The sequence below is a fragment of the Arvicanthis niloticus genome, chromosome 13 (assembly GCF_011762505.2).
Source record: "Arvicanthis niloticus isolate mArvNil1 chromosome 13, mArvNil1.pat.X, whole genome shotgun sequence".
NCBI classification, from domain to species: Eukaryota; Metazoa; Chordata; class Mammalia; order Rodentia; family Muridae; genus Arvicanthis; species Arvicanthis niloticus.
The window spans coordinates 52,482,665-52,507,093 of record NC_047670.1 but is presented as its reverse complement, the minus strand read 5'-3'; the positions used below and the strand labels follow the sequence as shown (position 1 = coordinate 52,507,093).

General features: G+C 49.2%; 2 protein-coding genes and 1 long non-coding RNA gene across 6 annotated transcripts; 2 read left to right on the top strand and 1 right to left on the bottom strand.

Annotated features, from left to right (window-relative positions):
• The first annotated feature begins 1,343 nt into the window (after positions 1 to 1,343).
• LOC117718960 (apolipoprotein L2-like) lies at positions 1,344 to 7,895 on the top strand. The gene is made up of 3 exons (XM_034516985.2): positions 1,344 to 1,478; positions 5,957 to 6,083; positions 6,572 to 7,895. Exons 2-3 carry the CDS (start codon positions 6,001 to 6,003, stop codon positions 7,422 to 7,424), a joined length of 936 nt encoding a protein of 311 aa, XP_034372876.1. The 5' UTR covers positions 1,344 to 1,478; positions 5,957 to 6,000; the 3' UTR covers positions 7,425 to 7,895.
• LOC117718959 (apolipoprotein L2-like) lies at positions 1,344 to 21,731 on the top strand. Of its 4 annotated transcripts, none has more exons than XM_034516984.2 (5): positions 1,344 to 1,478; positions 13,749 to 13,831; positions 16,737 to 16,863; positions 17,330 to 17,434; positions 19,792 to 21,731. In XM_034516984.2, exons 2-5 carry the CDS (start codon positions 13,819 to 13,821, stop codon positions 20,954 to 20,956), a joined length of 1,410 nt encoding a protein of 469 aa, XP_034372875.1. In that variant the 5' UTR covers positions 1,344 to 1,478; positions 13,749 to 13,818; the 3' UTR covers positions 20,957 to 21,731. The 4 variants fall into 4 exon arrangements, with proteins under 4 accessions (XP_034372875.1, XP_076767680.1, XP_076767683.1 ...); XM_076911565.1 differs by having other exon boundaries at positions 17,330 to 17,449; XM_076911566.1 differs by lacking the exon at positions 1,344 to 1,478 and adding an exon at positions 11,060 to 11,246 and having other exon boundaries at positions 17,330 to 17,449.
• LOC143434105 (uncharacterized) lies at positions 21,041 to 24,429 on the bottom strand. Its single transcript, XR_013103350.1, has 2 exons — positions 23,815 to 24,429; positions 21,041 to 22,600 (listed from the first exon to the last, which is right to left on the bottom strand). It is a non-coding gene; the product is annotated as an uncharacterized LOC143434105 (long non-coding RNA).

Genomic DNA, 24,429 nt, shown 5'->3' with positions numbered 1-24,429 from the left:
TCTCTCTCTCTCTCTCTCTCTCTCTCTCTCTCTCTGTCTCTCTATGTGTGTGTGTGTGTGTGGTGTGTGTGTGTGTGTATGGTGTGTGTATGTGTGTGTGTGGTGTGTGTGTGTATGATGTGTGTGTATGTGTGTGTGTGTGATGTGTGTGTATGTGTGTGTGTGTATGGTGTGTGTGGTGTGTGTGTGTGTATGATGTGTGTGTGATGTGTGTGTATGTGTGTGTGTGTATGGTGTGTGTGGTGTGTGTGTGTGTATGATGTGTGTGTACGTGTGTGTGTGTGTGTATGGTGTGTGTGTGTGATGTGTGTGTGTGTATGTGTATGGTGTGTGTGTGTGTGTGTGTGTGTGTGTACGTGTACGTGTGTGCCCGCACCTGCCTGGTTGTCTGGGTGTGCTCCAGTTGCATACAGTGCCTACAGAGATCATAACAGGACATCAAATCTCCTGGAGCTGGAGTCACAGGAGGTTATGATCCACTTGATATGGGTGCTGGGAACTGAGCTACCCACTTTCAAACTAAGTATGGTCCCAAGTCTAAGGTCTAGTGCTAACTGTTAGTTTAAGTCTTGGTGAGTCCAGGAATCCTGAGGTCTAAGCTATTGCCTCTTCCAAATGTTAAAGTGTATTGGCAGCAGTGGTGTGAAGGATCCCGGGTCACCTGCTGTCCTTCTCTCAAAAGCTGAGTAAGGATGGCCACCAAGCCCCAAGGACACGTGTGTGGAATGGAACCTGTCCTGATGGACGAGTACTTGGCCACTGAAGTCCAGCCATGCTGAAACCCCCTGCTTCCTAGAGCAGAGCTGAGCTGTCCCACGGCCATCAGGCTGCCTGGGTTTGTAGACTTGGGACTTCTGTTAACAAAAGGCTCTACTCCAGGGATCATAGAGCCAATCAGGGAGTCGGGGAGTCTGCAATGGAAGATGCTGGGGGTTCTCAGAGGAGACAATACATGATGGGTCTCTGCACAGAGCAGGAGCCTGAGACAGGGGGATGCACGTAGGCAAGTGTCTACACTGCCTGCCGCCCTCAGCATCAGCTCTGTCCTCATCAACCAACAGGGACAGAGATGTTCTCCTGAAGTGCACAAGATGATGGGATGGAGGTGTGCTAGGGGACTGTGGGGGCTTGGCAGAGCAAGTGGCGCTGGAAGTGATCAGGGGAGGGCTCCACAGTTAGTGGTGGTGAGTCTTCCCAACCATTGGAAATCGGGCCCAAGCTGGGTTGGTCAACGCAGAACTTGGAATTTTGACCTGAGGTCACTCCTTTGAGTTGGCGAAGGGGGCGGGATTCTGGGTGGCACCCTACAGTGCCCATTCCAGTGTTGATTGGTTCGTGGCCATCTGGAATGTGAGTGTTTCAGTTTCCATTTCCCAGTTGGGAACATAAGACTGGAGGCTGCTTGACCTTGACTCAACAGTGCAACTATCAACTACATCTCAGAACAGCCAAGGCCATCTGGGTCCGGTTCAAACTTGGTAAGTTGAGCCTCTTCCCTCCTCTCTCTCCTCATGCTCACAATGTTACCTGAGGAAAGAGGGATAACTGCCTCATTCTAGGGATGAACTCAGGGAAGGTAGAGGTCATCCCCAGCCCTGAGTTCAGAAAAACTGGCCTTGCAGGCAGGTTGGTGTCTGTCTGTTTCTCTCCCTCTGCACTAAACACAAGACAGGATGGGCAATCCCTCCGATGGGATCACCAAGTGGTCTGGGGCTCAGCTCAGGTACCAGGATGCCTATGATCTGGACAGCAGGCTCCGGACAGAAAACAGATTTATGGGGGGTCCGCCAGTCAGAGAAATGTAGCAGCTGAAGGATGTGGAGGAGAACACGAGGCTCAGAACCCACCGGTTTTTATTAGCATGCTGACGTTCGATGAGGATTATTGCCGCCAAGACCAGGTTGGGTCAAATGTTAGCTTGCAGATAAAAGAAGCCCAAAGATTATGCCATGAACTGTCTCTGAGCGTGACTTTACCATCCATGCCCAGGGCAGCTGAAGACTGGGGACTGTTGTGCTGAGGAGTCTGTGAAAGAGGCTGAACAGTGGGTCAAGGCCTGCCGCCTTTGGGCCTCTGCTGGCCTTCTGTCCAGTCTGTGGGGGATAAAAAAGAGGGAAAGTGGTCCCTGTGAATTCTGAGGGGAAGGGTGTCGGCATGGGGGCAGGGAGGGAGATGTGAACAATCATGTAAACAACCCACGACCTGTTTGTCAGTCACTATGAAGTCAATGATCAGACTTCACGTGGATGTGGATGGGAGCATTAGTCCTCTGTGCCTGTAGAAACAGAGAATGTTCTAGAAACTTTGGGAGAAGAAAATGGAGAGTGGGAGGAGAAAGAAGAAAATTAAAAGGCAGTCGCTCTTTTTTTCCTTAACAAGACTGTATCCTCAGAGATTGGTGATTCTGTGTCCAATAAATATCTCCCAGAGTGCATGTCAGGAGCACCTTAGGCCCGAGAGGAAAAGACCAGTTTAGTGGGTTCTGGCACAGGCACTGGGCTACTCCTAGGATCATGGCTGACACTGGTGCCCCAGAGAAAAGTGCCTCAGAAAGGCATGACATTTAGTCCCGGGAGGCAATGTAGAAGCCAGCCAGAAAGAGGCGGTGTCTGAGATTTCACATAGGTGGAGGGGGGAGGCCTTTTGTAGGGAGGGAAGAACCCAGAACAGACCTGGGACATTGATTGGGGGATAAGGAGAGAGGTTCTGCAGCAGGCTATGGGTTTTATAGGATTAATTCACTTCAGTCAGGAGGTTGAGATTAAAGCCCACCTTTGATCAATGGGCCCCCAGATAAAAGACACAAAGCCTTTATTTTTATAATAATTCTTGAAGCATGAGAGCTAGGCAGAATCTACCCTCCACGTTACTATGCCTCCTTCCCTATCAATAACCCTGAGCTATAACCTGCCACGTCCCATCTAGGCCACTCTTACTCCAATTGGCCAGCCCCCATGGCAGTGTTTTCATGACTCACCTACCCCAGGATATCGTCCCCTCTCTCCACCTTCTCTCTCCTTCCTCATGGTTCTCCAGACCCCAAGCCCAGGAACTGAAACCCTACCTACCCCTCTTCTGCCCAGCCATAGGCTGGTGACATCTTTATTCAATCAAGAGTCTTAAATTAAGGAGCAAGGTCACTTAGCATCTCTTGATGTCCTTAAGGACTCTATCTTCCTTGAGACGGCCAGGGCCAGTATTGAACATTACACTACATAACAACAGGCCAAACCTCAACAGTGGGAGACTCTGTGCTGGGTTCAAGGTCCTGAGTCTGAACCTGGGAAAGAATTACAGATTCTTCTCAGGGAGGAGCTTGGAGCCCTGACCTTTGTCTGGCCTAGTGAAGAGGTGTGAAGAGACCGTGTGCTGCAGTGTCTGGAGAACATGTGAACAGGCGGAGAAGGGAGGCCTCCAGCCTGGGACTTCAGGTGGCCATGAACAGAAAACAACAGCATCATCTGCACGTCTCCAGGGCCACGTCCACAGAGTCTTTCATCCAAGAAGGCCCACTGTCTATCTGGCCAGAAGCAGGAGGGCTCAGTGAAGGTGGAGAAAGACAAAACTGTCCATGGTGCTGAGTCTCGATCACATGGCCCAGTGTAGGCTTGGCAAGAGCTCCGCCATGAGTCCTCCTCTGCAAGGACTCACAGCACACTCTAGGAGACATACAGCACAGACACTTTACCAGCATGTAGTGTCGCCTGAGATCCCAGCTTGTCTGCCTGATAGTTGAAGTCCTGTGACCTATGAGGCAAAAAGGAAGTGGGGGGGGGGGTGAGTGCAGCCAGCTCTCCTTCACAGCTGTGCCTCAGCAAGGTCCCCAAGAAGTCCCTGGCAACCTTCTTCTTGCACTTGTTGGTCAAGACTGGGTCCCTCAGTCACTGGGCTAGTGACCTCATGTCTGAGAAAAGCAAATTCCAGGTGGAGAACAGTGGGGCAGGGTGACAGTCCTGGCTCCTGCACAGAGTAGCCTATCGTCTGGTGTCATCAGAGCCGTTATCCTATTGAGATGAGGCCACAAATAAGCTAACAAGATGCCATCTTCCTGGATATGGCCTGGGCTGCTATGACTTAATAGACAAGCCAACCTTTGGTTGTCCTGGCAGGGACACCTCATGGCTTTCTTCAAAGACATGGAAGCAAAGTGTTTCCGTGTAGTTGGTGTCCTCCAGCCCAAACTCCCAGAGGGGCTCCGATGAGAAGGTGACCCTGCGGTGGCTGTTCTCAGTACTGGGGAAGGCTCACCATGGAGACCCAAGGCAAGAGGCAGGTTGGTGAAAGAACCAGCTACAGCTCAGGGCTGTGAGTGGGATCCCTGGGGGAGTCTAGATGTTTACTGCACAAAGTGTGGCCTAGCCATGTCCACGGAGTTTCTCCATCCTTCTGTCTAGAGAGAAAGAAAAGCAAGGAAGGACCCAGCTACAGTGTACTGTTTTCCACAAAGGAAAACTCCACTCTTGCTCACCATAGGATCTTGGGGCAGTAACACAGTACCTGCAGGCATGCAATTTGCAAAGGGTCATGTATTCACAGAGCTCACCACGAGAGGCTGGGAGCCTTCAGCATGGCCTAGGCTCTAGCTTTCCCTTTGGATAAGCTCTTCCTCCCTCGGGCACAGCAGGATGCCCTCACAGAGCAGAGCAAGCGAGCAAGCTTCATGCTTGTCTCCTCCTCTCAGAGACCGCATCTGCACTCAGCCTTGGGGCTCTGTAATCTACATTGATCCATGCATTATGACTATAATACAAAAACAATATCCACCCTTACTGTGTTCAACATACTCTGATATCAATTCAATTTCCTTGCTGAATGTTCTTGAGCCAGAAAGAAAGAAAGAAAGAAAGAAAGAAAGAAAGAAAGAAAGAGAGAGAGAGAGAAAGAGAGAAAGAGAGAAAGAAAGAAAGAAAGAAGAAAAAAACAAAACAAAAACAAACAAACAACAACAAAAACCAGGTCAGAACCAGATAGGCTGAAAGCCACACATGAAAGTACCAGCACCATAGTGTTTGATGTGCCAGATGTTTGCAGTGGAAATGAGCCAGTGTTGAGTTTTTTCCTTCTTCACAGTGCTCAGTCTTTACTTTCTGTTTGCTCTAAGCTGAAAACAGTTTGTTTCCCTGCAAAGGGATGTGGTTTCTTCAATGCATGAGTCATCTTGGATCCTATCCCACTATGCCACAGGGTGAAGGCTCCAACACGGTCTGTCTTTTCCCTCAGCTCTGGACGCCGGTGTCCATAATGAAGATGAGTTGGGTTTGTTACGGTACCGGCTGGGTTTGTGTGTCAACTTGACACAAGCTGGAGATATCACAGAGAAAGGAGTCTCCCTTGAGGAAATGCCTCCATGACACCCGTTTTTTTCACAATTAGTGTTTAATGGGAGAGGGCCCAGCCCACTGTGGGCGGCACCATCCCTGGGGTGGTGGTCCTGGGTTCTAAAAGAAAGCAAGCTGAGCAAGCTAGGGTTAGCAAGCCAGTAAGCAGCACCCCTTTCCTCCCCAACTTGCCTCTTGGTCATGATGTTTGCACAGGAATAGAAACCCCAACTAAGACAGTTACGGTGAGGGTGTAGTCCTGGTGTGCACAGGGAGCAGGCTCGATGTGCCTTTCCAACGCCTCTGCTGCAGTTTCTGTATAAAGAGGGAAGAGAGGGAGAAGGAAGGGGAGAGAGTGTGAGTCATTCCACCAGGACTGTGGATAAGGGACCCATGTTTATACTGTTTTATCGTAATTACTTCACTCCCATGGAGACTCTATCTGTAAATATAAATACCGCCCTGATGGCTAGAACACAGAAAACAGAGGACACAGTTCAGCTGGTGACAATACTGGTGACCAACACATCAACAGAGCTTCCTGGGACAAACGCTGATGACATGACATTAAGAACCTGATGCTCCGTGCCACACCACTCCTCTACCCTGTCACTGACTTCATCCTTTTTTCCATGTAGACAGCAGACACACCATCAAGGGAGCCACTGGGTATCTCCAGAACATGGCAAGCAGTGGATACCTGTATCACCTGCTGACTGAAGATGGAGCCTGGGAGGCGTTTGTATCTAAGGCCAAGTTGCCCAGGTCACTGCTATGGGATGGCCAGCACTGCCCCTAACCCCTGCATGACTGGTTCTCTCACACCCACTCCAGACATTGGCATTGAAGGCACTTCTCAGTAAGCCTTAGAAAAGATTCTGATATGTTGGTTAGTGGTCTCCACGATCCACCTGTCTCTACCTAGCCCGGCACTGAGATTATAAAACCATGCCACCCAGGCCCACCTGTTTTGACTTGGGTTTGAGGGATGGCACTCAGGTTTGCATACTTATGTGGTGAGTATTTTTCCAGCTGAGTGTCTCCCCAGCCTTAAAATGACTCACCCCCTGTTAAAGACCATAAAACCTGTTTGAAACCTGGTGAAATAGCTCACCAAAGGGGGTTCCACACAGCTCTAGAATCCTTACCGGGCGGTGATGTTAGAGATCACTGTGGGGTGGGTGTGTTTTACACAGCCCGTTTTACATAGACACAAGCCATCTCTCTCACACTGCTGGCCTCTGCTCTTACAGGGATAAGGCAGCGGCCCTCCATGAAGCTCTGAGGGATCTGACAGCACTCTTGGCCCTAGCAAATAGAGACAGACGTCAAAAAAGCCAGAAAGGCAGGGAGAAGTTTTTGAAAGCATTTCCTCGTTTGAAAGCAGAGCTGGAGGGACACATCAGCCAGCTCCACACCCTGGCTGACCACGCTGAGGAGCTGCACAGGGGCTGCACCATCTCCAGCGTGGTGGCTGATTCCTTCAGTGCTGCCTCCAACATCCTGGACCTCCTTGGTCTCTTTCTGGCACCTGTAACAGCAGAGGGTAGTCTGGTGCTCTCAGCAACTGGCTTGGGGCTGGGGGTAGCAGCTTCTGTGACCAATGTTGCTACCTCAATCATGGAGGAAACAAGTAGGGCTTCGGAAGAAGCTGGTCACCATGGTTCGACTGGCATGCACATGCTGGAGGAGGCTGGCACAAGTGTGGCTAGGATTGCCAGCAAGGTCCCTCAGGCTACCAGAGATATCGCTAGAGACCTGGAAGCCCTTGAGAAGCACGTGGATGCCCTCAGGCTGGTTAGAGCCAACCCTCAATTAGAAGAAGATGCCAGGATGCTCACCTCCACAGGAAGCATGCCTGCCCAACGGGCTAGGCAGGTGAGGACCAGTCTGAAAGGAACCCCTCTGGCAATGAGCAATGAAGCCCGGATCCACAGTGCCACCACCGCAGGTGTCGCCCTCTTGCGTGACGTGGATAGCCTTGTGAAAGGGTCAAAGCGTTTGTACGAAGGGTCTGCATCAGAGTCGGCTGAAGCACTGAGGAAGCTGGCTGGAGAGCTGGAGGAGAAGCTGGAGGACCTCATCAAATTCTATAAGACAATCTGATCGGGCTCCAGTCAGTCACCCCATCCCCAAGACAGGCAGAGGTCAGGAGAGAGGACCTGGACAGAAATAGGGACAATGGAGGCACTGTTGGAGAAAGGGCAAGACTGAGTCAGGTCTGAGGGACAGGGTGCGCAGGCCCTTCTGCTGCTGAACACAGCAAGGTCAAGTGAGACCCCCAGGAGCCTGAGACAAGGGGACCAGAGGATGTACTACAAGAGGGACTGGGAAGTTTGAACTCTGGACTAAACATGGAAGACGCCAGTTAAAAAGAAAGACTAGAAAGCCTTCCCCATCTGAGCTTTTGGAAACAATACCCCACAAAAAGCAAACCAGAGAGAAAGGTGTGTGCTTTGTAAACAAGTCATGATCCTCCAGCCCTGTACTTTAAAGCCTTTGCTTTTCCCCAGCTCCCCAGACCACTTCCACCCTCAGGCACATCATCATCCCCTAAATAAACTGTGTCTAGTGTTACCCACCATGTGTCTGATTCCGTTCTTTGTTCTAGGACAGGAGAACTTGGAAACTCTAGCAGGGATCCTTGTAACTCTCAGCATTGCCTGTAACTGCTGGTCGCCAGCCCGGGTTCTTTCAGGAGCACCAAATGTAGTACTGTCCCCTCCTGTGGAAGCTCTGGGACACCATGGCAAAGCTCCCTCGGGAGGCTCCATGTTTGTGTGGATGGGTGCTACTCCCCTCCCATCTTTCTCTTCTGTGTTTTGTTTCTGTGGACTATGGAGCCAGGGTGGGCAGTGTCCCTGAATCCTCTCCTCCATCCCTGGAGTACTAACTGAAAAACACAAGAACCGACAGCAAGTCCCAAGTCTAGGATCAGAGGCAGCTGCTCATTATCATTGTCAATACAAAAACACAACTCTCACCTCAAAGGAGATAGGACATAGTTGATTCTGGAGCCAAACGGGAGTGACCACACACACACAGACCAGGAAGGCAGACTTAGGTTATCCCAAAGTCCCTGTTCCAACATAGTAACTAACCATTTCATGTCGCTTTTGTAGTGAGGGAACAGAGAATGTCATAAATCAGAGCACTTTCCTGATACATTTGTGGAAACATCAGGGAAATCTCAGCTACAGGCCTCAGATGAAGGCTGATGACATTGTTAGTGACAGTGTTAGCTTGTGGGTTGGTGAACCTAGGGGTCTGATAAGTTAATACATCACAAAGGCTGTTAGTTGCCAGATGCTAAGTCAATGCAGAGGTGGCAAGGAGGATGGCCATTCAGGGCACTAAAGATGTCAGAGACAAACGTAATTAGGCTCTTGACATTCCATCCTCTCCCCTGTCATTGAGGTTCTGATCAGCTAATGAGCCTCTCGGAAGGTTCAGTAGGAGATTCCTTCTGGAAACTCTTGTCTGCACCATCCACATTTGTTCCTGAACTCTGAGTCACAGACTGTGCACCAAGAAGCCAGGTGAGGGCATGGGCAGTGGCTTGTATAGGGAAGAGGGGCCGGGCCCAGGAGAGCTGGGAAGTGATCCATAGAGTCCCACAGTCAGTGACCTGAGACCACGGCGATGCACCCAGCAATGAGAAGTCGCTCTTCTGAATGGGTACATGAGGAGGGCTAGACTGAGGTTCATTGTGATTTATAAAATTATAAGGAGAGAAGGAATATGTTCAGTGGGTGTGTAGTAGGGTGTGGGGGGAGGGGTGCTTCCGTGAGCCCATGCTGAGGCATCCTTTCCCCAGAGACCAGCCACACGAAGGTGTAGTATAGAATAGAGTTTATTCAGGGCATGGGGAGGGGAGTTGAGGGAGTAGAGATAAAGAAAGGCAGAGAGAGAGAGAGAGAGAGAGAGAGAGAGAGAGAGAGAGAGAGAGAAGAGGAGTTGAGGAGTAGAGGCCAGCCATGAACACGTGGAGTGGGGGAAGGAGAATAGGGAGAGAGGTAGAGCAGAAGCAAGAGGACAGAGCAGGAGGAAGAGAGAGAGGAAGGGCAAGCAGCCCCTTTTATACTGAGTCGGGCACACCTGGTTGTGGGGTGGAACCTAGACAAAATGCCAACAAGAGTGGTGCCAGAGAGTGGCTTGCCTGGGATGTCCCCTGGGTCCTCAGCTGCTCATCAGGGGTGACTCTCCCTTGCCTTTATGGATTGAGAGTATCCGTCCAGAGCTTACCTCTGATTGAGACTCAGGTGCACACCTGGAACAGGACATACTGCTAAGGACCACTGTCTGATCTAACTCATCCGGAAACAATTCTTCCATGAGTAGATACTTCTGCCCATGCTCACATCCACTCTAAAAAGGAAGGAATCTTGCCCCGCTTTAATGATGTGATTTAGGTATTGGCCCAGGTCACAGGTTTAGCAGCCTAGAGATGAATTTGCATCCGGTTGGAATCTGGTTACAGTTTCCCTTCCTCATCCCTAAGCAAAGGAAAGTGCAGGAAACCCCTCAGAAGGGCCCACCAAGGAGCTGAACTAAGTTCCAGACTGCCTCATATGTGACTAGGGAGCCTCAGAGGGAACATGGCTGTTCCGGGTGCCCTCAGGGGATGGGGGATTTGAAGGCTGTAAATGGAGAAAGGAAAGAACCCAGAACCCACCCATCCTTGTGTCGTGACCACCCTGGGGTTGGCTCTAAGGTACTGCTGCATGAACTGATGGTGGCATTGCTGCATGAAGAATAGCATGGTGGCACACATGACCTTATGAGACACAAGGAACCCAGAGCTTAGATCAATTCTCTCACTGAATATGTGTCTGTATGCCAGGTTCCATGGGGGAATCTGAGGCCCAGACAAGAGTGAGGAAGCTAAATAGGTGGATGTCAAGCCTACACCCCTGGCCTTAGATGGCCTCTCTTCAGTCTGTGGGGCTGTAGAAGGGAGACAGAGAATGTTCTGTGTGTCTGGGTGGGAACGAGCGTCAGTGTGCGGACAGGGACAAGGTGCAGAGTCCTGTGAATGGCGCCATAGTGTATTTGAAAGAACAAAGGGCAGAGTCCAGGATGGGGCCACCTATGTGCCTGTACAAGCAAAGAATATTCTAGAAACTTGGACTACTAAAAAATAATACTTTATATCTTTAAAGTCAAAATCAAAGCTGTGTGGCATTATGTACTATAATTTCCCTCTTGGAATATCCCTTTACCATCTGATAAATAGAGTTCATACTGGCTGCTCTGCTCATCCCTAGCAGGTGTCTCCTCTCCTCGGCTGGTGCACAGATGCCACAGAGTCCAAGGGAAACTAGGTACCAGGAAACCTGTGCTTGTCTCTGATCTTGGAGACGCTCAGAAGGAAGAAGCCGGGCCGCTCATGCTGGATCGCACAACTATGGGGGCCTTGGAGTATAGCTTATGGAACTAATTTAAATTTCCTTCTTGAGCCAATTTAAACAACATGCTAACACAGGAAACATATATGCAGGTGCACACATACTTCCCAGTCATACTTAGCACCATATGCTGTGTATTTCAAACTTCATCACACACATTTCCAAAAGTGTTTACATCCTAACAGTTTTTGCCTCTGGGTGACACAGCACCCATGTATGTTGTAGACTCTGTTTCAGTGGTAGGATAGCTATTAGAACAGACCAGTTGAGAAGTAAGGCCAGCCTCTAATCTGGGCCACACCTTCTGCTGGAAATTTACATAAGGCCATGAAAGAAGGAAGTTTTTGCTCTTTGCCTGCTTGCGTTCACCTCAATAGCAAGTCCGCTTCTACAATGGCACTAGGATTCCAGAGTGTACTGAAAACCAGCTGAGGCATCAGCCGTGTGGACTGAGCAGCTACTGGAGTCTCCAACCTTCCGTTCATAGGCAGCCTTTGTTGGACTAGCTAAGCCACAGCCTGTAAGTCATTCTAATTAATGAATCTGTATTAATGATTTTATAGAGAGAGAGATTCCTTGTATAAGCTCTGTTGTTCTAGAGAACCCTGATGGATACAAATGGTCAGTTCCCCCTCCCCCACTCTGGCCTTACAGCACGCTAGTCTGAGCTACCCCCTCACACCCCGGCACAAGGTTTCCTCTGCTCATGCTGCTGCCTGCTGGACATGTGAATGTGTGGCCCCACCCAGGCATCCTACAGTCCTGGCTGGGTGTTGTGACTATCCTGTCAAACTCCATGTCCTCCCATAACCCAACAGTTACAGCGGAGATGTGCCCCAGGAGCGGGATCAATAAACATATTCTTTGGCCACAAAGTTAGCTTTAAAATGCACCTCTGTATTTATGTGATACATTACTTTGCCAATGATGAGATGACTCCACCCCTGTCCCCTAAAGTTCCAAGTCCCTGTGAGCAGTATTGAACAGAAAGTTGGGCCTCAGGAGATGATCTTGGTTTCCCTTTGGTGAGGGGACTTCCAAACGCATGCCATGTCTCAGACTCTGACCGGCTCTTCTGTGTTTTGAAAGATTCTCTTTCTCTCACGTTTTGACTTCATGTGAATATGGGAAAGCTTGAGTAAGGTGGTGGGTGAGGAGAAACAAAGCTGCTATCCTGACACTTGGCTGGTGCACACCTAAGATTGGGAGCTCAAGGTTCTCTTAGGCTAAACAGTGCGTGTGAGGCCAGAGGAGGCTACATGCACGCTTGGAGAGCTTGGGCAAGAAACAGGAGTTATGAGTGGAGAGCGGTCCTAAGAATGAGTCACCCTTGTCTTCAGCTCTCACCATAGCAACACGTACATTCACTCTTAGTCTAGTCAGGTCCCAAGAGGAGGGGCTGGTGCCTTCTCCTGACACTGCCAAACAGGTTTGCTTTCCTTCTTCCTCAGCTCTCAAGACAATCTCAGTGCAGTTTCTCTTTCTCTCTTTATGAGGTCTGCTCCTCTGAAAAATCTTCTGAGCACTGGTAAGAATGAAGGCGTGAACACTCTCAGGCATGGCCTGTGTTTAGCTGAAAATGTCCTTTAACCCAGTTATCCACGTATGCAAATACCATAAGGAAATAATCTCAAATGCAGGCACTGACAGGCATGAGGACATTCTCTGCATTAGTATTTACATATGATTAACAACAACATAAGGCCCAGGAGTCAAGGAGAAGAGCAGGAGTTGAGGACAGCACACAGCAGGGCAGAGACCAGGCAGGACTCCAGGGCCTGATGGGACAAGGATATCACAGAAGCAGGGAGGATGTGGTCCCTGGGAAGCAATGGATGACCCCCAGTGAATTTGCTAAACTGAGGACTTGGCACAAGGCAGTGCTGTGAATACAGAAAAACCAATTATAGCATACTACATGTATTACATATAACATGCACTACAATGCACACATGTAATATGACAGGAGGGAATGTGGTGTGATTTTAGGTAGTGAAGTTTATTCATCTGAAAGTAAGATGTGAATTACAAAGTCCCAGGTTCAAGGCCTCACTCGATCCACACTGAAAAGTCACATGCATTAGCTAAATGTGTGTAAGGACTTCATTACATACGAGTAAGGAGCCCAGAGCATCATGGGGAGTAAGGGATGCGGCTTGACCAGGAAAGGCCACCATAGGCTAATATATTTGATGCTTGGTCATTAGGGTGTGGTGATACTTGGAAGGAATTAGGAAGGGTGGTCTTGTTGGAGTGTGTCACTTGAGGTGGCCTTTTGAGCTTTCAAAAGCCCAGGCCAGGCCAGTGTCTCTCTTCCTGCTGCCTGGGGATCTGGATGTACAACTCTCAACTTCCCTAGCACCCTGTCTGCCTCCATGCTGCCATGCTCCCCACCATGACGGTAAATGGACTAAAGCTCTGGAGCTGTAAGCAAGCCTCAGTTAAATGCTTGCTTCATAAGCCTTGCCTTGGTCATGGAGTCTGTTTCCATGAAACAGTGATTGAGGCAGTAAGTATACAAAGTAACCATTCATAAATACACAATTTCCACCTGCAGATGGCTACCGGAACATTCCTCTCCCTCTCTCTTTCTGTGTGCAGACGCAGTCCTTTCTCCACAACAGTGTTCTTAACTAATGCCTTTTCCAGTGTTCCCAACAGGACAGGGGTCCTCTGCCTTGACTGGGGAGAAGGCAGCAGGGCTGAAGCCACAAATCAACTTCGTTAAATAACAGTGACAGGACTCTTCCCCTTCTCTTCCCTCTCTATAAGCATGCCCATTCACTCCTTCTCTTCCTGCCCCCATTTATGGCAATTCTCCTGGCCTCAATCCTTGGGTCCAGTGAGCTATCCCAAGAGTAGCTTCCTAATAAACCTGCTTTCAACAAGAAAAATAGTAAGACAAAGCCCAGGGAAACAGAAAACTGTAGCTCAAGTTTTTTGTTCCTTGGGAGCCACCCTTCAGAGAAGAACTGTGGCTCCTAGATCACTAAGCTGTGGGAATTGCTTTTTCCTCTTGTAGCCTGGACACCTGGTGAGCTGTAAGAACACCTGTCACGTCCTCTGCCTGACACCTAGACCTAGCAGCTGTCATGGGCACCCCAGGTAAGCAGTCTTGGTCCCCATTCCTGCACATGGCCTACGACTGCTGACTGCCGGAGCCTCTGTGCTGAGTGCCTGCTGGGGAGTCAAAGATACAGATGAGAACCCCAAGGGAGCACAGAGAGTGTCCCAGTCCTGGGTCACAGTGACTCCCCTTTCTCACTTTGTCTTGAGTAAATTCCCAGGAGTCACCTCCTCAATACCCAGCCTGAAAATATGGAAGCCAGGAAGGGACACAGGAAGAGAGTAAGGGAGGGAGGGAAATTAGAGGCAGCTCTATCACTCTCAAGGTGGCTTCTTATCAGCTGAGCCTGGAGCCCAGCCCTTGAGGAGGCAGCTCCAGCTTGAGCCATTCTCCAGCCCCAACTGTGGCCTTCAACACAGGAATGGTCAGTTTTTAATCCTGAGTTGTGGGTGCCCTGTTCCGGGGAGCACCCCATGACGCTCAGCCTGGTAAGGGGATCCAGGCCAAGGGGGCAGAGTGCGAGCAGGGAGGGGAGATCTCCTGCCTCTGCTGCTGCCTCTGCTGCTGCCTCTGCTCTAGTCTCTGCTGTCACCACTCCTGTCACTCCCAGGTGCTGCACCTGTCTCTCTGTGCTGAGCTGGCCCGGGCTGGGCCGATAAGAAGCTGGCTAGCTGGCAAGGAGGCAGCTTGGTGTCCCAGACAGTTTCCAGGAGAACAGATCTCTTCCCAAGTGTTACAGCTCTTGTGACAGAAACTCTCAGGCACCAGGATAATTCTTGCACACCTTTACTTCTCCTGAATACAGAGCTCTTATAAACAGTTTCGGGGTAGGTTAGGGTCTGAAAGCAGATAACACCTATTGGCTTGGTCTGATAGCTTGGAGATACCTCATCTACATAACTGATGGCCATAAACCTCTCTGTGGGAGGGGCTGTGAAGGCTGAAGCTAAATGAAAAGAACCAGGGCCCGGGAGCAGAGGCCGAACACCTGCCGTCCGTCCAATAAGGGTCCGGGGTCGAGGCCTATGCTCAACCAGGCACCCAGCTGCTTCTCACAGCCTACCACCCCACACTGAGTTTCAACACCACTGGACTAATGAATTTCTAGGAGTTCAGTAGTTTATCTGAGGGTTGGTGCTTGTCAATCTAATCAGATCATAATGTGTGAGCTAATGAGAGGTTCAAAGACTGAGTGGAGGCACCATGGCAAGTGGGCCATGCTGGAGTCAAGAAGGTGCTGTGGGTGTCTCTGAGGGTATTGGGTGTGATGAGCTCATTGCGATGAGCAGCCTGGCCTCAAAGTCACAGAGATCCCCCTGCTTCAGCCTCCCAAGTGCTGGATTAAAAGCATGCACCAAAATGCCGGGCTTCATTTCATTTTTAAAATTCTTCTGTTGGCTCTATAGACCATTCATTCAACCATACATTCATAGTCTTTAAAGATATACTTATTTGTTTTATGTATGGGAGTACACTGTAGCTGTTTTCAGACACACCAGAAGAAGGCATCGGGTCACATTACAGATGGATGTGAGCCACCACGTTCTGGGAATTGAATGCAGGACCTGTGGAAGAGCAGTCAGCTCCTAACTGCTGAGCCATGTCTCCGGCCCCATTCATAGTTTTTAAAGCTGGTGTTCCCTGCTTTTATCATGTTTGTGACTAATGGGAGCAGATTGATTTTGCTTACAGTGTTGTATGATTTGTTAATTCCAGGGATGCAGAGAGGCAGGAAGAGGAGTTATCAGTTCACAACATGGCAAATATAAAACAGTATCAGACCAAGCAGTAACAAAAATGGCCAACACAAGACATTGGCCATCAACCCAGGAGACACACCCCCACTGCCCTCCAGACTCCAGCAGGGCCTCTTCCCATGGTGTCTCCACTCAGACTATGAACCTCTCATTAGCTCAGACACTATGATCTGATTAGAGAGAGAAGCACCCTCACAACCCCCAGATAAGGACTGCAGAACTCCTAGGTATTTACTAACCCTGTGGAGTAGAAACTCGGTATTAAAAACTGACCACGTCTGTGCTGAAGGTCACATTTGGGGCTGGAAAATGGCTCAGTGGTTAAGAGCACCTGCCGCTCCTGCAGAGGACCTGGGTTCAGTTCCCATCACTCACATCAGGCTCACCACAGTCTGTAAACTGCCACTCCAGGGATCCAGTGGGCACCATAGGCACCGGGCATACACGTGGTGCACACACACAAATGCAGGCAAACATTCATAGATACAAAATAAAAATTAGGAAAAAGATGTAAATCCACATTCAAGAGCCAACACCAGGCACACGGTAGATGGACGCCATCGCTGGGATTTCCCCTCTTCCTGCGGCTGAAGGGTTCACTTCCTCATTGTTCTAAGCTGAAAAAGATACAAACCCCTGCAAAGCACCAGGACACCTTCTGGGTTCATTAGTCTCCTCAGGATGTCATCAGAAATGTCACTGGGCAGGTGGCTTATAAGAAAAGGATGTCTTCTCTCAGTGCTCTGAAATGTGACAACCACAATCAAAGTCCAGCAGGTTGGCCCTGGAGAGCACTCTCTTCATGCTTGGCAGGGAGTTCCATGTCCTGTCTGTGTGCCTGGACAGAGGGACAGGGGCAGGGAAAGAGAAAACAGACAGGAGGAGAAAGAGAAAGAGGGAGAAGGGAAGGCAGTTTCTTCTTGTTTCTGTAAGGGCGCTAACAGGAGGGGTCAGGAGCTCACTCACACCCTCACGTAATTTCAATATTATGTGTCCTTAAAGGTTCTGTCTCCAAATACAGTCACCAGGGTTAGGGCTTTTACCAGTGAGTTTAAGGACACACTAGTGACACCATTAAAATACTCCATGTGGCAAGTGCTCAGACACACAATTGACCAGCGTGTCCCTGACCCATTCAAACTCTTGTACATGGTCCTCTAACCATATACTTTTCTTTCTCATCTAGAGAGAGAATGCTTCCTTGAGACCATGGTTAACTACCTCCTGGACACAAACAGCACAGAGGACCTGCAACTCCTGCTGACACAAGAGGAAGCCTGGAAACAGTTTGTGGCAGGAGTTGATTTGTCCAGGTCACCTCCTTGAGGGATACCTGCAGTACCAGTGTTGAGGCCTGGCCGGCTTTTCTGGGCAGAAATTCTGTCCTCAGACAAACCAAGTAGTTAGGGTTCAGGGTGTCTCTTCTTAGCAAATATTTCCCTCGAATGTTCTCTGTCAGGGAAGGGCCTCTGGTTGAGGGGAGATGGCAGCAGCCACAGGGAACAAAACTATTCCTGCCATTGCCATTCCTGTGACCATGGGAAGTTAGTTTATTACCTTATTCTTTATTTGATCACTACTGAATTGCATTATAAAAATAATGAGATAATACATGTGGAGAACCCAACATATGGCCATTACACAGTAGGCATCATGCACACAGTAGGTGTTTATCAAAAGTTAGCTTTTAAGGTGTATTAGTGTGTGGGGGGTGGTTGCATGTGGGTGAGTTTATTATAAAATCAGTCTTCCTGTATCAGTCAGTCTCTCCTATTACAGGGAAGAGGAAGCTGCCTTGGGAGAAGCTCTTGCTGGGATCTTTGCAGATCCTGATGGAGAAGATGAAGACGAGCTCCAAAATGACCTGCAGGACAAGAACGAGAGGTGCTCAACGACTCAGTGAGGCCTTTGTCTCTCTAGATGGGAAGGGAAAGAACGGGGTTAGAGGACCGTGCATAAGAATTTGAATATTTAGGGACACGCTGGTTAAGTGTATGTCTGAACACCTGCCACAGGACCTACTTTAATGATGTCACTAGTGTTAGGGACTGAGTTGTGTCCCTAAACTCATTGGTATAAACCCTAACCCTGGTGACTGTATTTGGAAATGGAGAATTTAAGACACACAGTATTGAAACTAAGTGAGGTCAGTGTGAGCTCCCTAACACAGTACAATCAAGCACATAGTACATCAAGGCCCAAAGAGGACACCAGATCCCCACAGCTGTGACCACCAAGTGTGGGTGCTGAGAGCTGAACTCACTTGTTCTGCGAGAGAACCATGCATTCTGAATAAAGGAACCATCTCTCCAGCCACATTACAATAACAGCTGCCTTTATCTACCTGGAACTCATCACTGTAACCAGACTGGCTGACCAGAGAGCATGAGGACCCTCCTGACTCTGCATCCCAGAAAAGGGATGACAGGCCCAGGCCCAGCACCTGGCTTTCCTATGTGACCTCTGGAAGACTGAACTCAGGTCCTCCTGTTTATGTGACAAACACTACAACAACTTAGCTACATCCTCAGGTCCCTTCAAAGGCTTTAAGCAGAATCTTCTGTTTTCCTCAGGATACAGTGCTTCATGTGAGAGGTCACATGGAGTGGCCAACACCAAGAAAGCTCCCATGGGAGAGAATGGTTATTCTGATACACATTACCACAGGTAGCAGGACATTGTTCAGGACTGCTGCTCTAAAACAAAAGACAGAACAATTCTGTCAGTTCATTCAGCTGGAGACTTACAGCAGATGAGCTGAGTGACAGGCAGTAGAGAGCAGAGAGTAGAGCCATTGTGAAGCTGACCTATGGGATTCCCCCTGAGGAAAGCCAAGGCCAAACCCACCAACAGCTGGACATGGGAACCTGATAGAGGTTAAGCATCAAAGGCAGGGTGTTCTCACAACCTGACGCAGGATTCTTGCCAAGTCTGTGCAGGGAAAGTGCAATATGCACAGGAAAGGCATAGAAAGCCAAGGCCCATCCATGCTGGGGAAACAGTTTAGAAGACTTAAAGTTTTCTCAAGGGAAAAAAAATGTCAACCTAAGCTTCAGTGTTCAGAAGTTTGCTGGCCCTTCATCAAATACACCGTTCCCATGAGTGACTGGGTCTGTTCTCACCATGGAAGTCCATGCATTCAGTGTCCCCTTCCTCTGGGGTCAGAGGTGACATCGAAACCCCCACCACACTTTACCTTTCCTGGCCTGAGAATTCTTTCTGGGGAATGCTTAGAAACCTATGTGGTTTGAATTCTCAATTCCCTGTTACCTAAACTCTTACAGAGGCACAGTGAGATGCCTTGGGGATAGGAGCCTGTGTGAATGAGACAAGCCCCACATGTGAATGGAAAATCTGCTCTTGTTTATCTTCAGTTAGAGTCGAAGGGAAAATCTATGTGCTGTGTTTTAAACAGATGGATCCTGGCTGTGAGCTGTCCCATCAGCTCAAGAGCACACACCACTGCAAGGCAGAAAGACCTCCAGCCTCAAAGACTGTCCTACATAAGGTCTCTCTCTTAGGGATGTGTAACTTGCAGAGTTTCCCAGCACAAGGCTCCAGAAAAACATGGACACTCCTGGACAGCAGACATTGTAGGATGCACAGGTCATGTCCCAGTGGCTCAGGTCAAAGGATTGTTGTTCTTACTGGAGAGAACTCTCCATGGAACACTAATGTTCCCAAATTAAAGGGTGATTTCTTTTCTCTAACCTCACTTCTCCTTGTTTAGAGTTCCTGGGGAGAAGTGTTTTGGTAGTGATGACATTACCTTGAGGGGAAGGCTCCCATGTTAAATGTCTCACAATAAAAGTGTGTGCTGGAGGAGACAGGCGGCTCAGTGATGAGTACAGGCTGCTCTCCCAGATGACTGAGTCAGTCAGTGCCCAGCCCCTGGTGATGGCTCAGGACTGTTGGAATTCCAGATTCCAGTCCTAGGGATCTGATGCCTTCCTTCCTCTGCCCTCCACAGGCCCTAGACGGGACTATGGTACACAGGCACACATGCAGGAGAAGCTCATACACATAAGATAAAACATTAAAAGGACAATTATAGATGGTTTGGAACTCACTGTGTCCTTAGGAACTAAGAATGGAGACTGTCACACATGCTCATCCTGGTAAGAAAGAGCTTTGGAGCTGTGACATTCTCTGTGCTTCACAGTGAAAGCTCTGTGGTTTCCACAGCACAGATCTTACTTTACAAGCTGTCTTCCTCACTCAGTGCATCTCTCCTGTTACAGGAAAGAGGACGATGCCTTGAGTGAAGCCCTTGGTGACACTGTAGCTGATGCTGATGCAGAGGATGAAGAGAAGCTAGCTGATGCTGATGCTGATGCTGATGCTGATGCTGATGCTGATGCTGATGCAGAAGATGAAGAGGAGCTAGCTGATGCTGATGCAGAAGATGAAGAGGAGCTAGCTGATGCTGAAGCAGAAGATGAAGAGAAGCTAGCTGATACTGAAGCAGAAGATGAAGAGGAGCTAGCTGATGCTGATGCAGAAGATGAAGAGGAGCTAGCTGGTGCTGAAGCAGAAGATGAAGAGGAGCTAGCTGATGCTGATGCAGAGGATGAAGAGGAGCTAGCTGATGCTGATGCAGAAGATGAAGAGGAGATCCAAAATGTCCTGTGGCACAAGCAAAGGTTCTTGGATGCTTATCCTCGGGTGAAACTGGAACTTGAGGAGTGCATCAGGAAGCTCCATGCCCTGGCAGACAAGGTTGACAAGGTGCACAGGGACTGCACCATCTCACAGGTGGTGGCCGGCTCCAGCAGTGCTGTGTCTGGAGTGCTGACAATCCTTGGTCTGGCTCTGGCGCCTGTGACAGCAGGAGTCAGTCTGGCACTGTCAGCCACTGGCTTGGGGCTGGGGGCAGCCGCAGCTGTGACTAGTGTTTCCACAAGCATTGTGGAAAAGGTAAGCATGGTGTCTGCTGAGGCTGAAGCCAGCAAGCTGGTGCCAACCAAGAAAGACACAATGAAGGACATGAAAGATGTTTTGGGTCTGAGTGGCCCCAGACTAGTTTCCTTATCCAAGAATTCCTTCAAGAACCTGGAAAACATCAAGAAAAACATTCATGCCATCAAACTGACCAAAGCAAACCCTCGCCTAGCAAATAATGCCAAGCGTCTCATGACAACAGGGACGATATCTGCCCGAAAGACTAAACAGGTGCAGAAAGCCTTTGGAGGTACAGCTCTGGCCATGACCAAAGGAGCCCGGATCACGGGTGCAGTCACTGCAGGTTTTTTACTCGTACTGGACGTGGTCAAGCTTGTGGAGGACTCGATGCATTTGCATGAGGGTGTTAAGTCAGAGTATGCTGCAAAGCTGCGGCAGCAAGCTCGGGACCTGGAGCAGAAGTTGCAGGAGCTCAAACAGGTTCATGATACCCTGATTCAGTGACCTCTTCCTCTTCAGTGCAGCTCAGAGGACTGGGGAGGGAGTGTGCTGGACAGGGCCATGAACACATGGGAGCCCCTGACTGTATCCCCTTCACAGCAGTGCCTGCTAAAGGGAGAAGGCACATTAAGAGACAGGAAGCCAAAACACAAATGGGACAGTCTCATGACCTCTTACCAGACTCCAGCTCTTAGATCCATCAACTTCCCAACCAAGAACCAAGCTCCTGAGCTGGGACCACATCCAAGTCCTGACAGAGCCACAGCCCAGCCGCTCCTGAGCTATGTCCACCACACTGCTCCCAACTGCTGCTTACATCCTCACCGTCCACTGAGCCATCAATCTTCCCACCACTTTTTGATTGATGACACGAAGACCTTCTCCTCTTTTCTTCTTCTGCCTAATTGTGTGTTTTTCCAAATATTTCTCAATCTGACCATCAGACTCTGGTTGTGAACATCACTTCCTCTTCTTGGTTTTGGGTCACGTGGGTGCCATTGGTGAAATGCTCAAGACTAGAAAGAGAGGATGCTGGGAACACCAACTGTCTAATCATCACAAGTTCTTCACCCTACATGCCACCGTGGATGCTCACAGAAGGTGACGGGATATGGCTGGTGAGTCCTTCCTTCTCTCTGCTACCAGACTTCTGGGAAATCGTATGTTTTAATGCCTATTGACATTTAAAATCTGCTGCAATTGCATGAGATCTGCCAAGGTGAACTGGACGGGCTACACTTGGTCCATAAATTCCGAAGAATAAATTTGTGAGCACTGACCTAGGCTTGCTTTGTGTGCTTTCTTGCAAATGATATTATGTGTTTTCTGGGTTGTTGACTATAGACAGTTGATAATTCCCTCCCAATTTTTAACATCTCCTCTTTTAAAAAGTGTTTTCTTTATTGTGGTTTAAAAGGAATGTTTGAGATTTCCACATGGGCCTTTTCTTTCTTCTTGTTGTACTTCTCTTTTCTGACTTTGAGGCTCCCCTGAGGCTGCAGCACAGGGTGCAGTGTCCCCTGCACCACAGTAACCCAGGTGGCCTTCTTCCCATGTTCTGACCAATGGAGACTGAGAGATGACCTGTGCAGTTTCTAGGTCGTGTCCATTAGAGGAACGCTCTTGTGTTCCACAGTCCGTCTGTCCTCCCTGGATTGTGTGGCTAAGGGAGAGCTTGATACAGAGTCAGCCCCTCCTGTGGTGCAGAGCAGGGACAAGATGGCCTCCTGGATGAACTGGGTAGAAAGCTACCTACACCTAGAGCTGCCTAGCAGCTTGCACCTCAGCGTCCAGGTTCACTGAGTCCTCTCTCCTGTTGAGCCCATGTGTGATAGTAGTGAACCCTGTGCCATCTGTTCAGCATCCATCCATTAACTAATCCAAGAGCTATCACCGGACTCCACCCTTCCTGGACTTTGACCCTGTTCTCTCTCCAGACTCTCAGTCTGGTCCTTTGGGACACTGTTTTCTTGAAACTCTGAGCCTTTGTCACTGAACTCTTTAAGGTTCTCATGCCCCCAGAAACTTCTACAGCACAGCCCTTTAAATGAACAACCACTTACTTTTCTGGTATTCAGATAGCTTCCTTCAGGCTTGCAGTCCAGGGTCACCTGACCTCTATAGTCTGCCACCTGGGAACACATCTTCCTTTACAAAGAAGAAGAAAGAAGCCGTGGTGTATGTTGGGGGAGAATGGAGACTGCCTGTGTGACTTCTCATAGATACAACATTACTATATGGGTGATGAAAGTATTCTAGTAAGAGGTTGACTATTTTCAAAACAGATACATTTTTTTAAAAGAACTATTGGTTTATTTTATGTATAGGGGTACACTATCTTGGCCACGAAAGGCATCGTGGTAGACAGAGGTGAAGGACTAAGGCTGCTCACCTCACCTTGTGTAGACAGTTGGCAGAGGGGAACTTAAAAAGTCCTGTCCACATCAATGTAATTCTGAAGTTGACTCAGTGACTGCCCCTCCCCCAAAGCAGCTAAGAGTGCAGGAGAGACGGCATGCACAGAGGTGGGAATGGCGGGCAGCATGCTGTTAGAAAAGAAGGAATGTGAGATCAAGAGTTTGTATTTCTGTGGCCAAGCACAGAGTCAATGCAAATAGTGGTTCAAGGAGAAGCCAGAAACTAGAATCTAAAGGAAGGGGCCAGAGTGGGAACAGGATTGTAGCGGTGAGTTTAGCCACACTGCTGTGGCTACCAGTGGGTCACATGTACAACACACACACACACACACACACACACACACACACACACACACACATACACACACACACACACACACACCAGTTAATTTTAAAATGCCTTGGCTACCTCAAAGGCCGGGCACACCTAAACCTTGCCCTGCTACCCCAGGCTCAATCGGGGAAGTGGCCAGTGGAAATTCTCACACAGCTCATTGGCTTTCTCTCCTGCAGCTCCTACATCCCATCCTTCCCCTCTGAGCCATGGCAATTCTCTCTCTCCTCTCTCCCATGTCCTAGCCCACGAGAATCTAAGGGTCCCACCCCATCTCACTTTGCCCAACCATTGGCTGCTGACATCTTTACTGATCGATCGAAAACCAATTGGGGACAAGGACCTTCAGCGTTTGGACACGCAAATTCCTGATTAAATCATATCATTAGAACCAATACCCAACACAGGATTAAAACATGGTGGGTATGGGCTGGAAGGAGCTACATAGGAACAAGCAATGAGAAAGCAGGAAAACCAGGTAGTTAAAAATAGGAGAAAGCCAGAGTGTGAGTTCTGGATACAGAGGAGACATGGTGGTCCACCACATCCCTCCTCATAGGACAGTGCCCTATGGAACCCAGCCCTTTCCAGTATCCTCAGCACCAACTCACCTTTGTGCCTTCCAAAGACTTCCAGATAACAGGAGTGATGCTCGCAGTGGTGACGCTGCTGGCGTGGAGACTAGTGATGGTCAACACAAGCTAGATGGAGCTGTGGGCAAGTGTCCAGTCCTCTAAAGGGACAGGATGACCTGAAGGCTCAGTGCAATTAAATTCAGTCTCCATATGCTTTGCCGAGAAACTGGTTGACTGAAGGATGGGGGAGGGGTAAAGCTAGATCTGAGTAAAAGGTCAAACAATTTATTGTGTGGTGACATAAACCATGAAGGGTCATGAGGCTGTGGGCCTCACATTCCTCTGCTGGGTAAGATGAAATTTCAGAGCACCTGGCCTTGCCTGACTACTGTTCTGTAGACTTGGAATAAATAAGGATTATCTGATTGGCAAAACTGGAATATGAAATGATGTCACAAAAGAAGGTGGCATGGGACCACGAAATAGGCAGAAAGTGTCAGGATGCCACTGACTGCAACTAATGTGATAGTCACTGTGTGACGGCCACTGTGTGACGGCCACTGTGTGATGGCCACTGTGTGATGGCCACTGTGTGACAGCCACTGTGTGATGGCCACTGTGTGATGGCCACTGTGTGACAGTCACTGTGTG